The sequence below is a fragment of the Vigna angularis genome, chromosome 6 (assembly GCF_016808095.1).
Source record: "Vigna angularis cultivar LongXiaoDou No.4 chromosome 6, ASM1680809v1, whole genome shotgun sequence".
NCBI classification, from domain to species: domain Eukaryota; kingdom Viridiplantae; phylum Streptophyta; class Magnoliopsida; order Fabales; family Fabaceae; genus Vigna; species Vigna angularis.
The window spans coordinates 29,311,690-29,334,528 of NC_068975.1; the positions used below are offsets into that span (position 1 = coordinate 29,311,690).

General features: G+C 34.7%; 3 protein-coding genes across 3 annotated transcripts; all 3 read right to left on the reverse strand.

Annotated features, from left to right (window-relative positions):
- Positions 1–1,361: 1,361 nt before the first annotated feature.
- LOC108343193 (telomere repeat-binding factor 1) lies at positions 1,362–10,002 on the reverse strand. Its single transcript, XM_017581303.2, has 7 exons — positions 9,783–10,002; positions 8,991–9,166; positions 8,632–8,849; positions 8,344–8,428; positions 6,954–7,037; positions 2,066–2,416; positions 1,362–1,719 (listed from the first exon to the last, which is right to left on the reverse strand). Exons 2-7 carry the CDS (start codon positions 9,138–9,140, stop codon positions 1,708–1,710), a joined length of 900 nt encoding a protein of 299 aa, XP_017436792.1. The 5' UTR covers positions 9,141–9,166; positions 9,783–10,002; the 3' UTR covers positions 1,362–1,707.
- Positions 10,003–15,494: 5,492 nt separating this feature from the next.
- Positions 15,495–18,421, reverse strand: LOC108341968 (probable folate-biopterin transporter 7). The gene is made up of 2 exons (XM_017579668.2): positions 18,046–18,421; positions 15,495–16,767 (listed from the first exon to the last, which is right to left on the reverse strand). The coding sequence occupies exons 1-2, from the start codon at positions 18,302–18,304 to the stop codon at positions 15,713–15,715; spliced, it is 1,314 nt and encodes a 437-aa protein (XP_017435157.1). The 5' UTR covers positions 18,305–18,421; the 3' UTR covers positions 15,495–15,712.
- Positions 18,422–19,984: 1,563 nt separating this feature from the next.
- LOC108341927 (uncharacterized) lies at positions 19,985–22,124 on the reverse strand. The gene is made up of 2 exons (XM_017579613.2): positions 21,971–22,124; positions 19,985–21,062 (listed from the first exon to the last, which is right to left on the reverse strand). Exon 2 carries the CDS (start codon positions 20,980–20,982, stop codon positions 20,407–20,409), a length of 576 nt encoding a protein of 191 aa, XP_017435102.1. The 5' UTR covers positions 20,983–21,062; positions 21,971–22,124; the 3' UTR covers positions 19,985–20,406.
- Between the last annotated feature and the right edge of the window lie 715 nt (positions 22,125–22,839).

Here is a 22,839-nt window from a genome sequence, read left to right on the forward strand (position 1 = left end):
TTAAGAGATAATAAAAAAAAATATAAGATTTAGATAAATGAAAATATATTCATTCTAACTTCGGACTTATTATGTTATTTAGCATATAAAAATAGGTGTATTAAATTGAAGAAAGATAAAGTTAAAACGTAGAAACATAATATAATTAGATTTTATGTTTAGTAGAGATAATTTAAAAACATAAAGGTCAAAATTTAAATTTATGCTTAATATGTAAATTATAATTTTAATTATTTAGTATTTTACTTTACAAGTTTTATCATCTCTTTAAATTCCTTATTTTAACATTCTCTATTTTGTTTCTAAAATTTTGAAATTGTTTCTCATTAAAAAGTTACAATTTAGAAGATAACTTAATTTAAGATATTTTGACATTATGAAATTATGTGTACTAAGTAAACTTTCTTTTCCTTAAATCTGTAACTTTTTCTTTTACTGTGTAAGTTGTAATGTCTGCATATAAACTTTTAATTAAATAAACTAATTTAGACTTAAACTTTTAATTAAACAAATTAATTTATACTAATTTAAATATGTAGTGAAATATTGTATTTATAAATCAAGACTTTTAATAAAAGTTAAGTATTAGTTTTGTCTGACTTTTGATTCTTTCCTAGTAAAGTACAAACATAGAAGCAAGAGAAATTAATATATTAAATTTTTATTTATAATTTGGTATATATTAAGGATATAACAACCTATGAAGAAAATGAATATCATGGAATTAAATCTCTATACAATGGAACTGTTTTGGGTTATAATAACGTTATGTTAATTCTGAGATTTGAGTAGACAACGACTTATTACATCTACAATAGGTATATTAGTATACGCTTAAATTAAACTTTACTCAGTTAAAAGAAAGGAAAAGGAAAAAGTACGTTTTTAGTTCTTGCACTCTTAAATTGATAAACTCAACCTTTAGAATATATAATTCAAATTTTTCTTTTAAATCTAAATTTAACATTTAATAATGATTTTTCACCATCATAAAATAATAAAAGATTAAATTCACACATTTTTTTAAAATTTGAAAACTAATTAATCAATTATAGAAAACAGTAACCAAAACCAAATTTGACCAAAAAATAATACGTAAACAAACAAAAAAATAACCCTAAAATCAATCTTATCACAATAACCCTTATCTAATTTCTCTAAAAACTATTTACACGAGTTAAAACTGAATTTATTCTACCACTTTGTCATTATTCTCTCCTAAAAAAACTAGTCTGCCGTTTTCATTTTCTGCTCCTAGAAAGGCATGAGAAAAGGTTTCTCCAAATACAACTTAAATCCACAAATGAAAAAGAATGGTTTCCATGCACAACATAACACTTTCAACTCTTAAAAAGGCTGGATAACACGTCAAAGGATGCACATGTATGCTTCAGAAGAAATTTGAACGAATTCCCATTCATCTAAACATCAACATTCTGTAAATGGGTACATGGCCAGAGCGCGAAGGTAACAATAGCTCTAAAGAAATTACAAGAAAGATTCAAACAATGCTTCTATCTACAAGGACATTTTAAGACCCAAAAATTCAGAATAATCTCCTAAACAAGGTGAAACCTGAACAGTAACAAGAGCCTCAAGTATTATGTGTAAAATGTAGACCATGCCAGCAAATGATATGTAGCTGGTTGGCTTCCCTACTCAATGCCACGGCTCATCCCTCCTAGTGTCTAATTCTTCAAACTTCCATCAAGCATGGATCTACGATATTTAGAAATGCCAAAAATTAGAATACTACAATATTTTATTTTGATAACAGGGAATCAGTAAGCAGCCAAATGGAATGTCTCCAAAATGATAAAAAAATTTCCTTATCCTTAACCAAATCACAAGTCTCATCAATATGAGAAACTGATTTGCTCCTTTCCCTCATCACTATCTTATATGAAAAATAAAACAAAATTCCCATTTCCTAAGCATATTTAAAGAAAAATATGTGCCTCTGTCCTTCTACTTTTAAGTTGTAACAAAAAGAATTTTTCTGCGTGCTCTACAGACGTATTTTAGTATCATGAATGAGAAAAGATGGAGAAGGAAGAGATTTTACCCTCCTTGGGGATTTCCTTCCTTTCCCTGATTTTGTTGTAGCATCTGCAAAAGCTTGTGCCGCCTCTGCATCGGCTTCTGCTGCTTCAGCCTCCTTGGCTGCCTCCTCTGCTTCTGCTATGGCAGCTTCTGCTTCTGCAACTGCTCGAGCAGCAAATGCAGCTGCCTCTTGCGGAGTCATGGACCTTATCTTCGCTAACTCTAAATCTATCTGAGATTTAGTAAGAATGTTGGTCTCATCCTTGTCCATTTTCATGGAGGCTTTTTGCCTCCCATCCAAAAATAACATGGATGAGGTTCTTCTTCTGTCAGAATATGCTGCTGTAGGTGCAATCCTATACTTGCGGTTTACCTGAAATATCAAAGTCAACCCAAAAGTAAGATCTCTAACAGAAACAACTTGATATAACCAACACAAAATGAGACGACATCCACAATAGTTGTAAAGCTAACATGAAAACCAAATGTATAAATATGAACTCAAGCTAATGGATTCCCGAAAATTATATCATAAATATGTTTATAGTTCATACCAAAACTGATAGGGGAATAAAAGTATATGTGAGTTAAAATAAAAGCGGGAAGGAGAGAGTGTCTGTTAAAAATTAGGAGGGAGTTTCTATTAGAAGTTAGTTAGAGGGAAAGGGGAGTGTAAATAAAAATTAGTGGTAAAGGGCGGGGGGGTATGAAATTAGTATTTTGTTGTTAACTGGAACATTAGTCCACTGGAGGGAGATCGGGCTTCCTTGGGGTGATTACTATACAATTGTATTCTCGGTTCATTGAATAAGAGAAGTGCATTCTGTTCGGTGTGATTTATTTGCTTTTCTTGACTTCTTGATTTAAGAAGTCCAACAAAATTAGTCCGACCTGCCGGATCCAGATTGAAGGAGAGACAAGATGGAGAACAGGGTTAGTGCATTGGAGGGAAGATTCGATGCCATGGAAGCGAGGTTGGAGGAAATTCGAGCGGAGATGAAGGGAATGGCTCGAAACGTGAATCGCGACCGTGGGAGAAGAGGGAACCAGGGGAGGAGTTCTGAAGGCAATCATTCGGTTAATGGAGGTCAGGATACGGAGGAGGATGAATCAGATGAAGAATCGGAGAAGAACGCGACGTTCAAAAGAGTTGGATGAAGAGAGTGGAATTACCCACTTTCGAAGGGATCGATCCAATGAGATGGATCGCTAGGACGGAGAAATTCCTCGAATTACAAAATGTGACAGAAAGGGAGAAGATGAAGCTGGTGTACATTTGTATGGAAGGGGGAGTGAATTATTGGTTCCGTTTTTGGCGGAAGAAGGTGCAGAATCCTACCTGGGCGACATTGACGGAGGCGATGGTCAGGAGGTTGGGAGGTAGACACCGAGGAAATATTTCTGAAAAATTGGCGGCGGTGCAACAGAAAGGAGCGGTGGAGGAATATGTACAGGAATTCGAGGTCCTGGTGGCTCAGGTGGCGGGCGTGACGGAGGAACAACTTCTTGGGTATTTCTTTGCTGGATTACAAGAAGGACTGAGGGATCTCGTTAGACCTTATGATCCGCGTGATCTGTTAACCGCGATGGAAAGGGCACGGGACGTGGAGCAATCGGGATTAGTGGCGAGGATGTCTAACGGTGGTGGGGCGAAGAAAGGAGGATTGACGTGGGGGAAATATGCGGCCAGCGCAGGCATGGTAGCGAGAACGGAGACCTATCGCGGGTCATCGAAGGGGCATGGGAGTAGCGGGGGAGGTCTCGGTCCAAAGAAAGAAGTGACGACCAGGACCGCCGGTTCAAAAGTTGAAAGCAATGCAAGCGGAGGTGGGCCGAGTTGCAGAGTGCGAACTCTACCATATCCAGAATACCTAAAGAGGAGAGAAAAGGGTCGTTGTTTCCACTGTGGGGATCCTTATAGCCCAGGCCATCGTTGTGCGGAGAGAAGTTTAAAGATAATGATCATGGGGGCGGATGACGACGAGGAAGAGGCGAAGACACGAGAGGAGGCGGAACAACTTTGCATGGAATTGTCAGTGTATTCAGCTGGAGGAATAACGCAATCCAACACCATGAAGTTGCCCGGTTGGATTCGAGACCGGAAGATCGTAGTGCTGATCGACAGCGGGGCGAGTCACAATTTCATTTCGACGCGCTTGGTAGAAGAGATGAGGTTAGAGAAAGAGAAGACGACACCGTATCGGGTAGGTTTGGGTGATGGCCAGAGAAAGGAGACACAAGGATGTTGCATGGGGCTGTCCTTGACACTAAAGGGAGTGGAGATCCGAGAGAACTTTTATCTTTTTGAGTTGGGAGGAGTTGATGTAGTGTTGGGAGTTGAGTGGCTGGCGAAATTGGGGGAGATTAGGGTGGACTAGAAGAAGATGACGTTGAAGTATGGGCCGGCGGAGGCTGAGGTAGTGATAAGGGGGGACAACACATTAATGAGGAAAATGATTACCCCTGAAGTGTTACAGAAGGAAACCGAGATCGAGACATTGGCGGTGGTGTGGGGTTTGAGTAAATCTGAAATAGCAGAGAAAATTTAATAGCAGAGGATTTAACGCCCATGCAGGAGGAGAATCTGGAGAAGATTTTGGGGGAGTTTGAGAAGGTGTTTGAGGTGCCACAAGGACTTCCTCCTGTCAGAAGAGTAGACCACCAGATAACCATTAAAGAAGGCACTGAACAAGTGAACGTGAGACCCTATAAGTATCCCCACTTAATGAAGGCTGAAATAGAGAAGCAGGTCCAGGAGATGTTGGGCTTGGGTATTATTAGGCCCAGTAACAGCCCATTTTCCAGTAAAGCTGCTGTTTTTAGTAAGGATAGAGTGGCAGGTTGTGGTGGGTATGCCAAAACAGTGAAGAAAGGAGAAGAATTGTTGAGGCCTGGGATTAAAGCAGTGTTGTCAGGAAGTGACCCAGCTGTGGTCTGGGTGTCCAGGGGTGCATCCACTAGGGCTGTTACAAGTCCATTTGTTGAAATTACTAAGGTTATAAAACCTGCAGATCTAGCTTCTAGCATTGGCCACAAAGGAATTTCCAGGTTGCTTGCAGAATCTTTATTAACTAGCCATCTTATATTACTCACAGTGGTGAAAGGTAAAGATGGTAGGAAAGAAACTTCAGGACTGGAAGTAATGCAGACATTTCAGAAACAAACTATAATACTTGTACTCCACAAGGTAAGAGGTCACAAGTCAGAAAGCAGTATACAACAATCATATGGTTTAGGGGAATCTTGGAAAAGGAGCAGTTCTTATTAATGGAACAAAAGGAGTCAATAATTTTCTCATATAGACCACCACCCAAGCCTCCAGACCTGAATTGGAGGACAGTAGCTAGTGGGTTCTCTTCATATGATAACACAATGATGAAGAGGAATCATGAGATCAAGTTCTTATTAATGGAACAAAAGGAGTCAATAATTTTCTCATATAGACCACCACCCAAGCCTCCAGACCTGAATTGGAGGACAGTAGCTAGTGGGTTCTCTTCATATGATAACACAATGATGAAGAGGAATCATGAGATCAAGTTTCACGGTTCCAACAGTGGAATTACAGGTGGAAGGTCCATTATATAGACCTTTAATTGTATTACAGAGGAGAGACAAAAATCAACAAGGAGAGGAGGTATCTCAAATTCTGATCCAATGGCAAGAGGGAGGAGTGGAAGGAGCAACCTGGGAAGAAGAGATGTACATCAAGCAGCAGTTTCCGAATTTCAACCTTGAGGACAAGGTTGCTGAGATGGAGGGGGGTATTGATAGGGGAATAAAAGTATATGTGAGGAAAAATAAAGGTGGGAAGGAGAGAGTGTCTGTTAAAAATTAGGAGGGAGTTTCTGTTAAAAGTTAGTTAGAGGGAAACGGGAGTATAAATAAGAATTAGTGGTAAAGGGCGGGGGGTATGAAATTAGTATTTTGTTGTTAACTGGAACATTAGTCCAGTGGAGGGAGATCGAGCTTCCTTGGGGGTGATTACTATACAATTGTATTCTCGGTTCATTGAATAAGAGAAGTGCATTCTGTTCGGTGTGATTTATTTGCTTTTCTTGACTTCTTGATTTAAGAAGTCCAACAAAAACACAAACTTTATGCAAGTCTGCACGGTTTGTAGTTAAACAACGCATGGCTACCTACCATAACCCTGACTAATTACACAAAACAAAAGAGTTTATGTAAGTAAGCAACAGTGCATAAAATAAAACATGAGTAATACCACCACCAGCAGCAGCAATGGATTTCAAATTAACCATATGAAATTATGAATCCCGAATAATAAGTGGATTAGAATTGTTTCTTGCTGTTTTAATTTGTCAAAAACGATTATGCCAATTACTTCATTCACATCTCTACTTATTCCCTTTTGTCATCTCCCCTAATTCTCTTGTCCTGGCATACAGCCCAACATCCAACCCACACACTTCGTCAGTCTTATAATGAGTAACTATAGGTTTGTCAAATCAAACACAGCTTCGGGTAAATGCTTCAGTGTTTGTCCATGAATAATAAATTAATACTAAAATCAACGCCCACTCCTCTAAATGAAAGTTCCATATTTCAATTCATTCAATATTCATGCTCCTACATCTAATCCATAAGGTTGTAAAAAAAAGCAACCCATTCACACTGGTGAACGAGCAAACTGGGTTTCATACCACCCAATTTAGAGAAAAGCCCGTTCCCAAGAGCCAGGAAGACTACCGAAGAGAGCCTAGTTCAGCATTAATAGGAGCTTCATTTCTCACATGCAACTAACTACAGAAGTCCGAACCAGAAACTAATTTGCATCCATCTCTTGAGATCATTAATCAAAAACAACAGTGAATGCACCAACAACTTTTATTGCGTGTTAGCATCAGAAGCATCTGAGCCGGGACATAATTAAACGTGTAGAAATATACCTTGATCAGTTTTCCACTTGCTGTCAAAAACTTTAATTTTGCAGACAACATCCTTTTTAAGTCTGGCAGTGCCCAATATTGGTCCTACAGATTTCAAAGCAATGAAACTGATAATGAATACAAACATAATATATCATACGATGTACCAAAGAAAATGGAAATTTGAACAGTAACTAAAAGACATAATGTCATTCCTTAGCCATAAAAATTGTGGTTATTTTAAAGTCTGAACGTCAACACATTTTCAGTATCCTTACTATCTGGGTTCCTAACACGATCACATGAAATGTATCTATGGTTACATGTGGGGGACAAGATCATTCAACCATTGAAAGATCATAGAATAGACCAAATGTGCACTGAGACTTAAGATCATGATCTTGTGAAAGGAGATTACTTGCACCTCTTTGTTGATTGAGATTAAATAAGTCACCTTACTGCTGCCAAAATTGAGATGTGACTAAGGATCAGGAGAGGGGTGAATTATCATAAATGAAAGATCGTAACATTGATTGTAAGATGCGACCAGAAGTTGAAAAATTATAAATAAAAATACATATGATAAAAAAAAAGACATGGATAAGGAAAACATCTTGTAAAGCATAAGCTTGAACTAACTTAAACTGAAAATATTCATAGATTATTATTCAATTGGTAGGTCCAAAAACATCCCATAGTCAATCACACAAAAGACAAATATAAGCTTTCAAAATTCACCAATACTCAGGTAGCCTGAATCCCTAAAGCAAATCCTGCACCCATTCCTAATCAGGTGCATGGGCATATTTTGTTCAAAAATTGTCCCAGCTTATCAGCACAACCTGAAAAAGAAAAATTGTCCCAGCATATCCAGCAGAGCACAATGTTGAAGGAAGTACTACAACCAACACAGAAGAAAAAACATAACCCCAGCATCCCAACTAAAAGGGAGGAGAAGAAGATGATGAAGCAGAAGAGAGAAGACGAAGCACAACAATGCTATAGCTGAGAGAGCACAAATGACAGGAAGAAAGAGACAGCAGGATAGGGAAGAAAAAATAATAATTTTAGGGATGTGAAACATGAAATGTTGGCTCTATATGACCTGGGTCACAAAATACTGACCCAGAGAAACAACTCCAGGATCAGTGTGGCACATCAATCCCTCAACTACACAAGGAACATTTAATCCAATAAGACAACTATGTTATCTCTCAACACTCATGTTTTCCTTTGACTTTAGGCTTCAGAAGCTTTTCATATATATTTCCTCCGACTGATCTAAACTAAAAGGCCTTCTATGCCCACAAGAAAAATCTTACATAGAACGAATAATTTTGTTTTATTAATTTTACAATTATCTAGGGAAAAAAAAGCTAACAAAAGTTAGGCTTAGCACTCAGAACTATACCTCTATGAAAGCAGCAATAGCTGTCTTATTAGAACCACCATTCTCCTTCAAGCTAGTGATTGCTTCCATTATAAGTTTATCCAAACTGTATAATGTAAACAGGGTAAAACATATACAGTCATGCTAGACAAACCAATTAAACAAAAACTATAGTACTTGTTAAACATTAACAATTCCTTGCTAGAAAACAATTACAGATAGCACCACTAAAGCATCACCTTTCAAGAAAACCAGTAGAAAATATAATAGAACAAAATACCATATGTAATAAAAAATAAAAAATCCAACCTTAAATTAGATCTTTTCGGACCCAGAATATGCACTGTATCTCTAGAAATTTGAAGAGGCTTAACATCAACAATGTCTTCATCACTTGGAGCAACAGGAGTGATAGACATGGAGTGCTCATCCTGTTTTGGGGTATGATGCACCCTTCTGACCGCTAGCCTAGACTTCTCCCTAGAGCTCCATCCATTTGCCATCACGCTCAGATTTCGCCATTTATCCTATTCAACACCCCATATCAGAACCGCACAAACATGTTATGCATGTAGGCCAACATTAGTTCATTACAGTGTAAAGATAATGAAGTAATGAACCTCAACCTAACATAACATCAACAAAGACAACTACCGAGATAACCGGACCTTGAGATCCACATTTGACCGCAGGTATAAGACATTATTAAACTCTGGATCCTTCAGTATGGTGCGCCATTTACCAACACCATGCTTGATAACTCCAGCTTTGAGTGCTGCTTCCTCTTCTGCAGTCCATTTCTGCTTCGGAGCACCCATCACGAGTTTATCAGAAGCACTCTCAGCTGGCAAGCAAATGTAAACCACATAAGCATCGACTTTAGCTCTAAATACATAATCACAAGTTTTGCAATCACAACACTTTGGAAGCTCTTCTGATTAGTTTAGCTTATGCCCAACTAAGTATTTAATTTTACAAATTCTAAACTCGAGAGTAATAATATAAATTATATGTGAAAAGTTCAGCCTAGGGCTTGTTTTTATTCTTAAAGACCACCTACAGTCCAATAATTGTACAAATCACGCCACTTGTGTCATAAAAATAGTTAAATTTACCACTTCCATTCCATTGATTTCGGACACCAAATAGTTCAAGGATGTGTTATACGGCCATAAATGGCACTAAAACAATAAATTCCACGTAGCATGCAAAGAAATCCAACAAATTCATTCTTGATTTGAATTGAGGGAACATAAGCTACAGAAACACGAAAACCACTGTCCAATCAAATAGCAGACTTCGAAATTCGACACTATCAGAAAATCTAATCAGAGTTATACATAAAAAAATAAAAAAACAGATTTCACAATCGGACTAAAACAATTGAATTTTGGTCTGTTATACGAAACCCTAAGAGCAGAATTTGAGAGATATCGACAGGGAAAACGGAGAGGAGAAACCTTAATTGGAATAGGGAGGAAACGATTTGATGGAGATTGGAAAGATGAGAAATTGGTGATCTAAGGTCCCCAGTTTCGATTGCATCCCTCGCCAAATGCCCTAACAGGAACAGAGACCCAACTTGTGCATTCAACAGATGTATTCTATACCGGTAAACAACAAACAAAAAATAAGACAAAAGTTACATATTTCTTCTGTACTCTTTTGTAATGTCATCCTTCTTCTAAAATAGTGTTACCTTCACAATATTTTACATAACATAGATGTTTGAGTTTGTTACGAAACTTTAAATTTATAAGATAAATACACAATTTCATTTATATATATGTATATATATACCAGATCAATTTTGTATGTATTGTTACGTCTCTTATCCCAAATAGTCACTTTGGTCCGGTTAATAAAAAAAATATAACACAAATAAAATAGAATTAACAACATATGAGAAAAAATTTAAATTGAAAAAATAGAAAATATATATGTATTTTTTCCAATATTTTTTTTTGTTTGGCTGAGCAAACTCTAAAACTATTAAATAAACTATTGCAACTTCATTTATAAATAAATAAATTAAAATAAAATATATTTATTTTTAGTGAACATCAATTATTAATGAAAAATATATTAAATAGCCACCTTTTATTTTTCAAAAATTTTCTTTTAATCTACATGTTTTCCTTAACACGTTTTACTTTTTTATCACTTACTCTCCCACCTACATTTCACTCATTCATCCTTTCTTTCTATTCTAACCAACTCATTTTCGTTTTCTCTTCACAAATTATCATTTTCTTTTATTTATAAGATAATAACAAGACTGAAAAAAAAATTATTAATTCAAATACCTAAAAGTATGGGTCACAATATAGATAGCTGTTTACATGCTTAAAAGCTCTATAGAATAATGTCTTTTAAGAATTACACTTAACATACAAAAATATAAGTTGTTGCTCAATAGCAGTTAAATGTGTAACAGTCCATTCATTTAATAATGAATATATTCAGATTATAATATATCAGTAACTGCAAATTTGAAGTTGTAGTAAGTTGCACTTTAGCTTGTTGAATTTGTGTGAAAAAACGTGTTGAAGATTCTGCCTATCATAAATATAATTAAAATAAAGTTTATTCTATCAAAATTTAGAAAACACCATGTCCATAGTTATGTTAGTTATTATTAATAATATTTTTTATTGATAAATTTTATTAACTGGTTTTTTATTATTAATAAATTTTAAGTGTTTTTATCACATTTAATAGTCTCACATTGAGAATTTTAGATCAAAGATAATTTAAATATAAATTTCTTCTTATTTTCTTATTTGTGTTTCTTTAAGGACAAACTTGTAATGAAGTATATATTTCAAAACTAATAACATATCAACTAACTGGTGATTAATTCTAACAATATCATTCAATACGAATTTGGAATCAAATTTTTAATGTCTATCATAAAACTGATATATAATTCAAATAACTAATTTTTGTAGTGATTTTAACAAAATTTATATAATAAAAAATATTATAATGATACAAGTGTATTATATGACTGTCCAATTAGACACAAACCAGACGGTCAACCACCACTCAAATAGTCCAATAATTATTAGTAAGACCAATCAATCGAAAAACAGACCAATTAATCATGAATCAACACAATTAACCTTAATTTTAATTAACTTAAAAAAAATTAATTACGCACTATTAGGTCAATATTAATAAAAAGTTTATTGCAAAACTTATAAATATTAGTTTAAGGTAAAAAAATAAGTAATGTTACATTTACCATTTTTAGATGTCAACTTTAAGCTAATTTTGACATAAGAGTATGTTATATAAATACTCTCTGAGTTGTTAGACTCACAATTTAGACTTTAAGACAACTTTCGAGTTTCAAAAAAATTATCAAATCTTATATAGTTGATTCGATTCCGAAATTCAAAATCCTACATTATAATAAAATGTTATAATAACTATAATATAAGAATAACAGATGATAACAAAATATAGCTAATTCTAATAACTAACTTTTTTCAGTAATATATAATTGAGATTTTGCATTTATAAGAAATATTTATTGTCTTCAATAATTGATAATTTCCTTACCGAAAATGACAGAAGGTAAGTGCAATGGCCCATGAAATGTATCATAATAAAAGAGTGATAACTTATGCACTTTATGAGTAACCTTAAATTTTAATTATTGAAATATTTTTTGATTATCAGTAATTATTTAAATTTAAAAAATAGTTTTAAAATAATAGACGAGTAAATAATTTATTTTTATAATAACTAATTATTTGAATTTAAAAAATAATTACTAAAATGACAATATAAAAAATACATTTTTTTTCATTATAGGTAATTATTTAAATTTAAAAAATATTATAATAAGAAGGTAAAATTAGAAAAAAAGTACAAGAAGATGTATCATTCATTAACATACAAAATTTGCCATATTTTTTATATATTTTTTTTATATATATTTTTTGAAAAAATAGCTAAAAATATCGATCATCTCATTTATATATCATTATACATATATGCCATAAAAAATAAATTTATACAACTTGGTCGTTGCATTTTGACATCTTCTCAAATAATTAGTAACAATCTTTTTTAATTTAAGGTTTAATACATCATTTGGTCCCTACTTTTAGGGGTTTGGTTCAAAGTGATCATATCTTTTAAAAAAGTTCAGTAAGACTCCATATTTCGTTAAAAAATATTCAATCAAGTCTTTTTCGCTCACGCCGTTAAAAACATAACGGTGCAAATGTCACCGTGGCCAAGCCTAAATGAGTTATGCAGTTTGATGAATACGTAGCACGTTTGAAGAGGTTGCACTGTGTAAATATTTTTAAAAAAATAAAATGACATAAGTTAGGTGCAAATCCCAACCGCCACACCATCTAGAAATCCTCCAACCTGGTCCAAAATCACTCTCTAATGATGATGGAATGACAACGTCATTGCATTTGCATCAGAGGGCTCCACCACAATTATCCTCACCTTTGGATTAACCCTCTTCACATAACAATCACCGCAAAGCAGATAACTCCCTTTTCCAACAACTCCCTGGGAAGCTTTGGCATCATATTATAAGCTCCATGAATCTTAAATGAGAAAACGGGTTGCAAATCCTCTCTCTTGAGCCAAACCTTAACCCCGAGTTTCCCAAAAAGCTTTGGCGCCAATTGTAGAGAGGACTCAATTGCTACGTCGTAGATCTTCGAAGTGAGAATATTCGTCAAATAACTCAACGCATTCATCACGTCGTCGCCACCACTGTCAGACCAAGACAGGTGGGGAACCGCACCGACATATCCCGGTGGGTACTAGAGGGAATCCGGCGAGACCCGGGGGCGCGGGGGAGCCACTAGCTGGGTATCCTCAACAACAGCGGCAGCAGGGGAGGAAGAATGCGCGGCCTCTGACAGCTTGTGTGCGAAATAAGAAGCAACCCTAAGCTACATTCTAGAACAACTCGAGATGGTACACAAGAGAGAAACCACCACTTTTTGTCCTCCACCATAAGTGTAGTGAGTAATAGAGAGAAGACTGTGAGAACCAAGGAGTTGTGTAGGGGCCTTTGTTGCAGTCACGGGATTTTATAGGAACCAAGGTGCCTTTAAAGAATTCACTAGAAAACCCAGGTAAGGGGAGTTAACTTTTTGATGTATTGATTGAACATGATGTGTTTCCTTTGAAACTTGTTAATCTTGAGAAACGGTGTGGATAGATAGTATACCCAATTGGAAGGTTGTGGGTTGATAAGGAAAAAAAAATGGTTTAGGATGTTATTCCCAGAATATGAATGCACGGGTTGAAGGATTAAAGTGCATGTGGTTTTGTAGTAAGGGATAAATGCATATCGTGAATCTTTGGTAGCCGTGAATTGGCTAGGTTAAGAATGTAAATAAGAGTAGGAAGTGTTAACGTGTTGTATGAGTGAAATATGACAATAAAGTGCATTGGTGATGGGTTGTGTTCTCAATCGAGATACCAACATGAGTTCATGGGTATAATAAATTATTATTTTGTAATTGCATGAAATGTTTGATGGGTATTAAATGTATGGAAATGGTATAAATGTTAAGTAATGTACTGTCATCACATAATGGTATGAGTGCATGTTTTCTTTTTGCAAATGAAGAGTTTCAATGCATGTGAGGCCACGATAAGATGAAGAGAAATATTATATTTTCTTCCTGTATAGTGTAGACGTTGGAATTCAGAGAGTTAGAAGGGGTTATTGATATTGGCATTTAATGGTTTTCATGGTACCTACTTTTGGAGGGAAATCATAATATGGTTAATATCAAGTGCATGAAATTGTTGTTGTGCATGTGTTGCTATGTTCCTTGTTGATAGGTAAAGTACGCACATGATATTCTGGGGTTGCATGGGTGGATTATAAGAATGGTGAAGGGTTATAGCCTAAGGTTGTCATTGTGCAGATTTTAAATTTTGGGTCTATAAAATAGGTCTAGGGAAGCTAAAGGAGTTTTCTTTGAAGATATAAAGATTGATGAACAAGGTGCAGAGATTATCTAATGGCCATGATTTTGTTGTTAATAAGCAAGGATTCTTTGTTTTAGTTATATTGATGTCGTCCTAACAGTGAAATATCTAGTTTTATGGGTTTCGAAAATTATATCATTTTTGAGTTTTATTGAGTATATAGGGTGGAATCTGGAGGTGGGTGTATAAAACTGGTGCATTGTTGGGTAATTCCAGAGAAATATTCTCTCTCTAATCAATACGTCAATATCATTTAATTTTTTCAACTACGTATTCATCAACTGCACAACTCACTTAGATTTGGCCATAATGGCATTTGTACCGTTATGTTTTTAACGGCGTGAGCGAAAAGGACCAGAATAAACATTTTTTAACGAAATATGGAGCCTTACTGAACTTTTTTAAAAGGTAAGATCACTTTGAACCAAACCCCTAAAAGTAAAGACTAAATGATGTATTAAACCTTAATTTAAATATGTTTTTCATGGGTTTTGAGTGATAATTTTACAAAAAACACAAATAAAAACATATACAGGTGGTGTTTAAATTGGATCAGTTTCTAAAAGGATCCATCCAATAAAAAAATTGAATTTTAAAATTTGTGAATTGTTAAGTTTTCAGTTATAAAAAAAATTGAATTTTAAAATTTGTGAATTGTTAAGTTTTCAGTTTATTCAGTTATCATAAGATTAAAAGTAAGATGACAATAAGTAACAACTCAATCTGCTACTCGTGTAGATACCCATTTAAAAAATACCTGCGAATATTTTAAAATTTACGGATACTCACAAATACCCAAAAAATATATTTATATATTTTTAAAATAAAATTTAAATAAAATAACAAAAAAATATATATATATATATATATATATATATATATATATAAAATATAATATAAATTAAATATAAATTAAAATTTAATTTTAATTAAATTTAATCTAATAAAATATAATTTTATTTTATTTTTAATTAAATTTAATTAAAATATATAAATTAATCTTTTATTATTTTTTGCGGGTCTACTAGTATACTACGAATTTTACTCCGGAATACCTGTAGATTTTTTTTTGCCATCTATATCCTTAAATCGTTGAAAAATGCATTAATGTTGACATTAAAAAACGTTTTTCTTTTTAATTTAACAAACGAAGAGGGAAGAGGGAAGAGAGGGCTATGCACTCGATATTCAATCGAAAGACAGACAAAGACAAAAGTACTTGGAAGAACATGATCACCATGTGGTCATACTACACCTTTACACCCTATCACTTTTAAACATATTGTATAAAAAATTTAGAATACCAACTGATATATCTTGTATGTGCCAGCTGATGAATGAAGCAATAAAAGAAAAGAATCAATCACTTCAGCACCTTCCACTTTTTGCTTGAAAGATATTAACTTTATGAGTCTTTTCGCTTGGCTTTTGATTCTACCTTATCAGGTATGCACGATGACCAAAAAGTTGGCACCAGAGTGCATGCAGCTTGTATCAGAAGTGCATGTGGAAAGCCTGAAAAGTCACTTCCAGTTATCTTAATATACGATGCAAGTGCAACACCAAGGTATCCACTCACAATGAATGCCAGTGCTACGGAAGACATAAGAAAGGCCATTATAGACCCCTCACATCCTGGTGGACACATCTGTGCTATTAGAACACTGAATGGGAGAATCTTGAAGAAAAACAGAACCTCCAAGAATCCTGAGAAAATCACCACGTAGACTGAGTCTGGCACACCCATTTGACGATAAAAGCCTCGCACAAACAAGAAATCTGAAATCATGAAGAATGCCATCGTAGCTTGAATGGCTGATATCAGTTTCCTTGGTGGGACAGATTTGAAGTATTGGTTGTATATGATTCCCCATAGGAGCATTGTTGCCTGGCCAAACACCTTGGAGATACCCAATACTGATGAGTTTATTTTCAAATGTTGTGTCTGGTAAAAGAACATGGTGCCTGTAAGGGCAGGAATAATGGCATAAGATGCTGTAAACCATGATATTGAGTATGCAATTTCAGGCTTTCTTAGAGCAACCAATAGCTGTGAAAGTTGATTTCTTATCCCAATAGATGGACTCTTTGGAAGCCCAAGAGAACTCTCAGGAACTGAAATGGTTATGAAAAATTGGAGAGCAAGGAGGAGACCGAAGTATAGAAACATGGTTTGTGGTTGGAACCGTCCAATAAAAAGGCCGCCTAGAAGATTACCAAGCACTCCTCCTGCAGAGCCAGCTATCCAAACAAAGGATTGGAGGTTGCCTGAGGAGGATGGTTGCCGGTGCTTGGTTGAGGAAGGACTCTGTTTAGCCATCTCTGCAACAATGGCATCATTTGCAACCTCAGCTATCGAAGCACCTAGGTTACTAAGGAGGAGGTATATGGAGATAGTGAAAATAGAAATGTTTGATGGAGAGATTGCTATGATTATCCATGACAGTGCCTGCAAGAAAGCTGCATAAACAGATTCAGAGAAATATTTTAGGAACTAGTTATATCATTGGTAGAAATTAGAAATGCCATAAAACTACAAACATTAGTATCATGAACCAACTATCCCAAAAGCTTAACCTCATAGTTCAAGACAAATGAATGGTTTTATATTGTGTCTCTATGTCCTTCATACATGATCCCTACAGACTCTAACCATGGATTATGAACAAGCTCACCTGACTTCTGCTAGAATTCAACTTTTTATCAGAAGAGAATGGGGAGAGGCAAGGAGTGAATTCTCTTAGAGTCTACACAATTTGGTCTAGAGGATCCAATGCCATGTCATAAAACAATTATCCCAAAAGCTTTAGTTATCAAGTGAAAACAAGAGAATGGTTTTACATTATATCTCCAACAAAACTCTAGCTGATGAATTTTCCTCCATATAATTGAAGATATCAAAATCCAAGAATCAGGGTGGTTGCAAAACATATAAAAATGCCACAAAAAGTTGTTCTAACGGATGAGAACTTAAATGGAGAAACTTTGATACTGATTCCAATTTTAGCAACCAAGAAACTATGGATGAATTTCCACCGATAAAAAAGAGGGGAAAATTCCTGAAAAGTCTGGCCAGACAACATATCAGACCCAGAGGTCACTATTGATGCTAATTGTTAAGTCATTAATCAAATCATACAACTGGTTAACTATTTGCCCCTCATTTATAGAGACTCAATGCTTAAATTGAAATGGTTGATATTGCTGAGCAGATGGCTCAATTTTGAATCCTTGAAGGTTAAATTACATACACTCAACAACCACCAACAATATCTGGGGAGGGGAATGTTCTTTGGCATTTAACTACTCATTAATATAAAAAGAATTCAAAGAATCTAGATTCAGACTTAAGATAATATATCAAATAAGTCCCAACAAAAGAAAAAAAGTAAGATACGAAACTCTATCTGGTTTTTTCTTTCAAGTTCAGAATCTCGATCCGACTCTTTCTTTATGCTTTTTCCCATTAAAGCAACTTCACACCGAATGGACAGATTCTTTTATTCATAGTTATACACAAAGAATCAATTCATCCATCCATCTATTCTTTTATCTATTCCAAAGCAGAATAAGAAGGAACACAACAGAACCAATTCTCAATTCCCAACACCCAACAGCAAGGAACCAACATCTATCCATTGACAGCAGTAAAAGTATGCAACTTGGCTTTAACATGAACAAATCAGAGAGAGAAGGCAAAAGGGTATAGAGAAATGAAAAGAGTGAAGACAACTTTACCTCCAAAGGCGATGTAGGGAACTCGGTGCTGGCCAGAGATGTAAACAGAGTCTGAAACGAGGCCATAGAGGGGCTTCCCAACCATGGGAAGATTAGCAGAATTCTGGAGAATTTGAAGAGTGGAAGGGTCCACATTAAGACCATCTTTGAGGTAGAAACTCACAACCAACCATGGAAAACACCTGAATCCTTGCACCCAGTATCCCAAACCCAGAACCTTCCTCAATTTCCCACCATCGCCACCGTCTGAAGTTACCATTTTTATTTCACTTTCGTAACCCTTAAGGAAAAGAGTTATCGAGAGAGAGAAGTGTTTAAGACTAAATAGAGATTTAACTTTATCTAAGGAATTGTTGTTTCAAAGAGGTTTGAGCTTTTTAAGGAAATGCATTCAGGTGCTGTTATGTTTTATGGAGGAACACCACTGAGTGGGGACACATTCATTCATAAACTGACATATGTTACTGTCATTGAACTATAACGTTTTCTAAACAAGTGACACCTGTTCCCACCTTTCTGTTTCTTGCATCTTTAACTTCTCTTTTTAGTAATTTAATATTTACTTTTCCTAGTTTTTCTTTTTTCAAGTAACAATTCTTTCATATTACATTCTCCAGAATACTCCTGTCAGTAGATCTGATATGGGTCCCTTTTTTTTTTTTTTCATTTTTGGTATTCGTAGACAAGAAAAAAGGGCATGGGACCATACCTGTGAACGTGGCAATCCTAAGTTCTAACAATGTTTTAGACAAAAATTAACATTTTTGTGAACGTTGTTAGAAAATCATATAAAAATATTTTTTTTTGTGTGTATAAGGAATAAATCATAATTTATGTGGTAATAAAACAAACAGCGATATTGAAAACGTCCCACTAAAACGGAAAGTTAGAGGACAGTTTAGTTTCTTATACTAATTGTGTGGATGTCACTGTCAAAATTATTAAATTAGTATAATATGTGTAGTTGTTAAAACATACTATCTAGATCATAAATAAATTGATAAATGAAATTTTGATAAATTTACGTTATATGTATTTGATAAAGTAGAAGTTTTAATAATTTTTAGCTTATTTAATTTATTTATATTTATATTTCTAAATAATCTACATAGACGAAATTTATACCATCTTTTGCTATGTCTTTATTACTTGTTTAATAATGTTAAATTAGTTTATTTTGTTTTAATTTATCAAGTTATTGTTTTTATTAAAAAGTAATAACTATTTTAAATTATAATAAAGAATATTTTTACATAAATATTCCATAGTTTATTTATTGTTTTAAAACTTTTAGTTGGTCAATTAATCTTATCAAATATTTTTAATTTAGTTTTTTTAACTTTAAACTAAGGATTTAATTTCCAACTGCCTTTTCAACAAATTTTATCAAACATAATCAATATTTTTAAATTGTTTTATTATAAAAATAAGTAATAATTTATTTTTACACTTTTGTTTGTGACATTTTCAAACTGTTGAAATTACTGTTAGATTATCTGAAATTATTTCATATTAAATAACAAAATCATATATATGAAGAGCAACTATCTTATATTTGTAAAAATTAAAATAAAGGGCACTGTATTGGTAGTTAAAAAAAGGAATACAAATTAATAACATGTATAATATTCTCACGACTTCTTTGTCGTCGTCACCAAATCAAGTAATGGTAAAACAAAGCCCTTTTCATGAAAAGTTCCTTTAGGAGAATGAAAATAATTATACGAAAGAACAATGATAAAAAAAAAAGACTTGTGTAACGTGTTAGACACAAATTTCATGGTCATTCGATATACTAAATAAGAAAGCAAAACATATATTACCTACTCTCAGACTAATCACAATATCTAAGCCAAATGGCCAAGCCATAGCGATACAACTCATCATTCTTTTCCGTATCCTTTAAGAAGGTTTATAGAACAAGAAACAACTAAACTAATTGAGTATGAAAATAGGTATAATGCTTCATAAGAGGTTCACCAGGCACCAGTCCAAACAGAATACTAGCAAGTATAGTGTATCAACTACAAGAATCTCAAAGAACTACAAGAAAATTCCATAAAATAATTTTGCCTATGAACCTAGAAACATTTCACTTGGAAGAAAATATGTGAGCAGAGGATAGGCAGACTGTTATAAGTGTCAAACCAACACTGCAGTTACAAGTGATACAGTAATGAACCAGAGAACCCAACTAACAAAAAATGGTTCAAATAGATTATTCAACAGCTGGTTCTTAATCGTTAAATCTGTTTCGTGCCATTAGAACTTTCTTCTAAAATTCATTCACGGATAACCATGAGATGGGAACTTAAAGACATACATTAAAGAAAATTATGATCTCAACCAAAAATCAAAGTTCTACTCCATAACTGCAACTCCTCCAGCAGCTTTTATTTTTTCTATTATGTCATTTGCCTCCTCTTTTGTGACTCCTTGTTTTAGTACCACTGGAACCTTTTCAACAAGATCTTTGGCCTCTTTCAATCCCAGGCTAGTAAATGCTCTTACCTCTTTAATTACCTTGATCTTTGCGGCAGCATCAAATTTCTCCAACTTCACATCAAAAGCTGTTTTCTCTGCTTTTTTCTCCTCGACCTTTGGTCCAGCAGCACCACCTTCTGAACCCATGTCCAAGCCATCCGTGGAAATTGGCTGCAACTTAGGAAGATTTAATCTTTCTGACAAAGTAGGCATAATTTGACCACGTTCTTCTTCCGATAGTTCTCCAATTCGTTCTGCAAGCTGAATGATCTTTTCTGAGGGTGGAGGTCTGGGGCCATAAGGATCATAGAATTGAGGAATTTTGTACTTTCTTGGCTTAGCCAGAGAGTCTTTAGGAACCGAATTAGTCTGTAAGGCTCGAGATTGCAAGGGACCACATATATCCCGCTGAGGGAGACGGTAGATTAATCTGGAAAGGGGGATAAACCTCATCTCTTTGTTCAATCAAAATAGTGACTCATGAACCCGATATATTGGAAAAGATGCTCTTTCAACAAATAAGGAGCACCAACCTGTAACAATTTCAAAACTTACTAAGGTTGAGCAGTGAACCACACGACATATAACATATATGATCGCAGATACAACTTCAGATATTCATACACATTCTCACCCAGTCACTTCAAACAGAAGTGATCACCATAACATAAAAGAAGGCAGAACATACTACACACGTAAAACATCAACTTCAAACACTTCCAATTTAAAAAAAACAACAATGATGTGTGGAACAGCCCATCAATCCAACCAAACAACCTAACAGACCTTTCGCATCTCTCCTCCTATCAATCATATCACCTATGTAGCTGCACTTCTCTCCATTTATCTCTTAAGGTGTCAATTAACATTTGGGTGTCTACTCATCATTTTCCTTTTAAAAACATCCCAAAATCAAAAAAACGAATTTGGAAGTGTTCTAAAATCGAAACAGATATTCCACGAGAATCTATAACCACTCTTGTTAAAATCCAAATCCAAACATCAAATGCCCATCACATATTTTTCTCCCCCAGATACAATATGCATATTTCACAATTCATACAGAACAAGACAGCAACTATAATTGAATCACAACCAGCACGCAACAAAAAAAAAAGTAAGCGAACTTAACTTAGTAGTTACCACTGGAATGAAACACAACAACATTTAAAAATAATTAAATTTTACATCCCTGCAATCTACGATGCAAAAAAATAGATGGAGGAAGGCCACTAAATCAGGGGATTAATTAAACCAAACCGAGTTTAAAAGTACATTATTTGGAATATTTTCATAGCGCTGAGAAAATGTGCCGAGGAGTTAATAAAAATACTGAGGGTGATTAGCGAATTGAAATGGCGGGTTCTATCTATCTAACCATGAAAACAGAAACTTTTCTTCATTTAAAAAGAATAAAGTACAGAAAGAAAGCATGTGTTACCTTCAGGAAGAAGGTGTTGGACTTGCAATTTTGGCGTACTGTGGTAGCGAGGTGAAAATTGGGGAAGGAAGGAAGAATGAAAACTGCGGGATTAGGGATTGCAGAGCTGTGAACAAAGCAGGCTTTACAGGTGGGCTTTCAAAGTTGGGCTAGCTTAAGAAAGTCCAACAATCACTTTCTGAACCACCCTTCTTCGTCCTACAGCCCCGATTATTCTTAAATAAACTTTGCCCTTTGTAATAGTTAGCAAACAGTACACTTCAAAATACAATACTTCATTCTTTATTTTTTGAATTAAATAATCTGTTAAAAAATCTAGGTTTAATACATCATTTGGTCTCTACTTCTGGAGTTTGGTTCAAACTGATCCTACCTTTTGAAAAAGTTTCAGTAAGGCCCCATATTTCGTTTAAAAATGTTCAATAAAGTCCTTTGCCCTAACGTTGTTAAAAACATAACGGTGCAGATGTCACCGTGGCCAAAGCTAAGTGAGCTGTTTTGTTTGATGATTATGTGGCACTGTGAAGTGTGAAGTGAAGTGAGTTGGTTGAAATGTTTAAAGTTGAGGTTATTGTGATAAAAGGGGTTTCTGTTTGCATGTGAACTCACTGACACTCTCTACTTTCACTATTGGCGCTTTTATCGCACACATACTCTTCCTCTTCCCTCCAAATCGCTCTTTCTCTCTCTTACTCTGTTCCTTTCTCCAAACTTTGCTTTCAAGTTTTCACCCCGTGACTCCCTCTCTACCACCTCTGCATATAAATAACACCCACTTCTCACTGTTAACCAACCACCGCAACCTACAATGGCACCTCCCAACCTTTTTCCGTTTCTTCTTCTCCTTCTTCTCTCTCTGTCACTGCTCA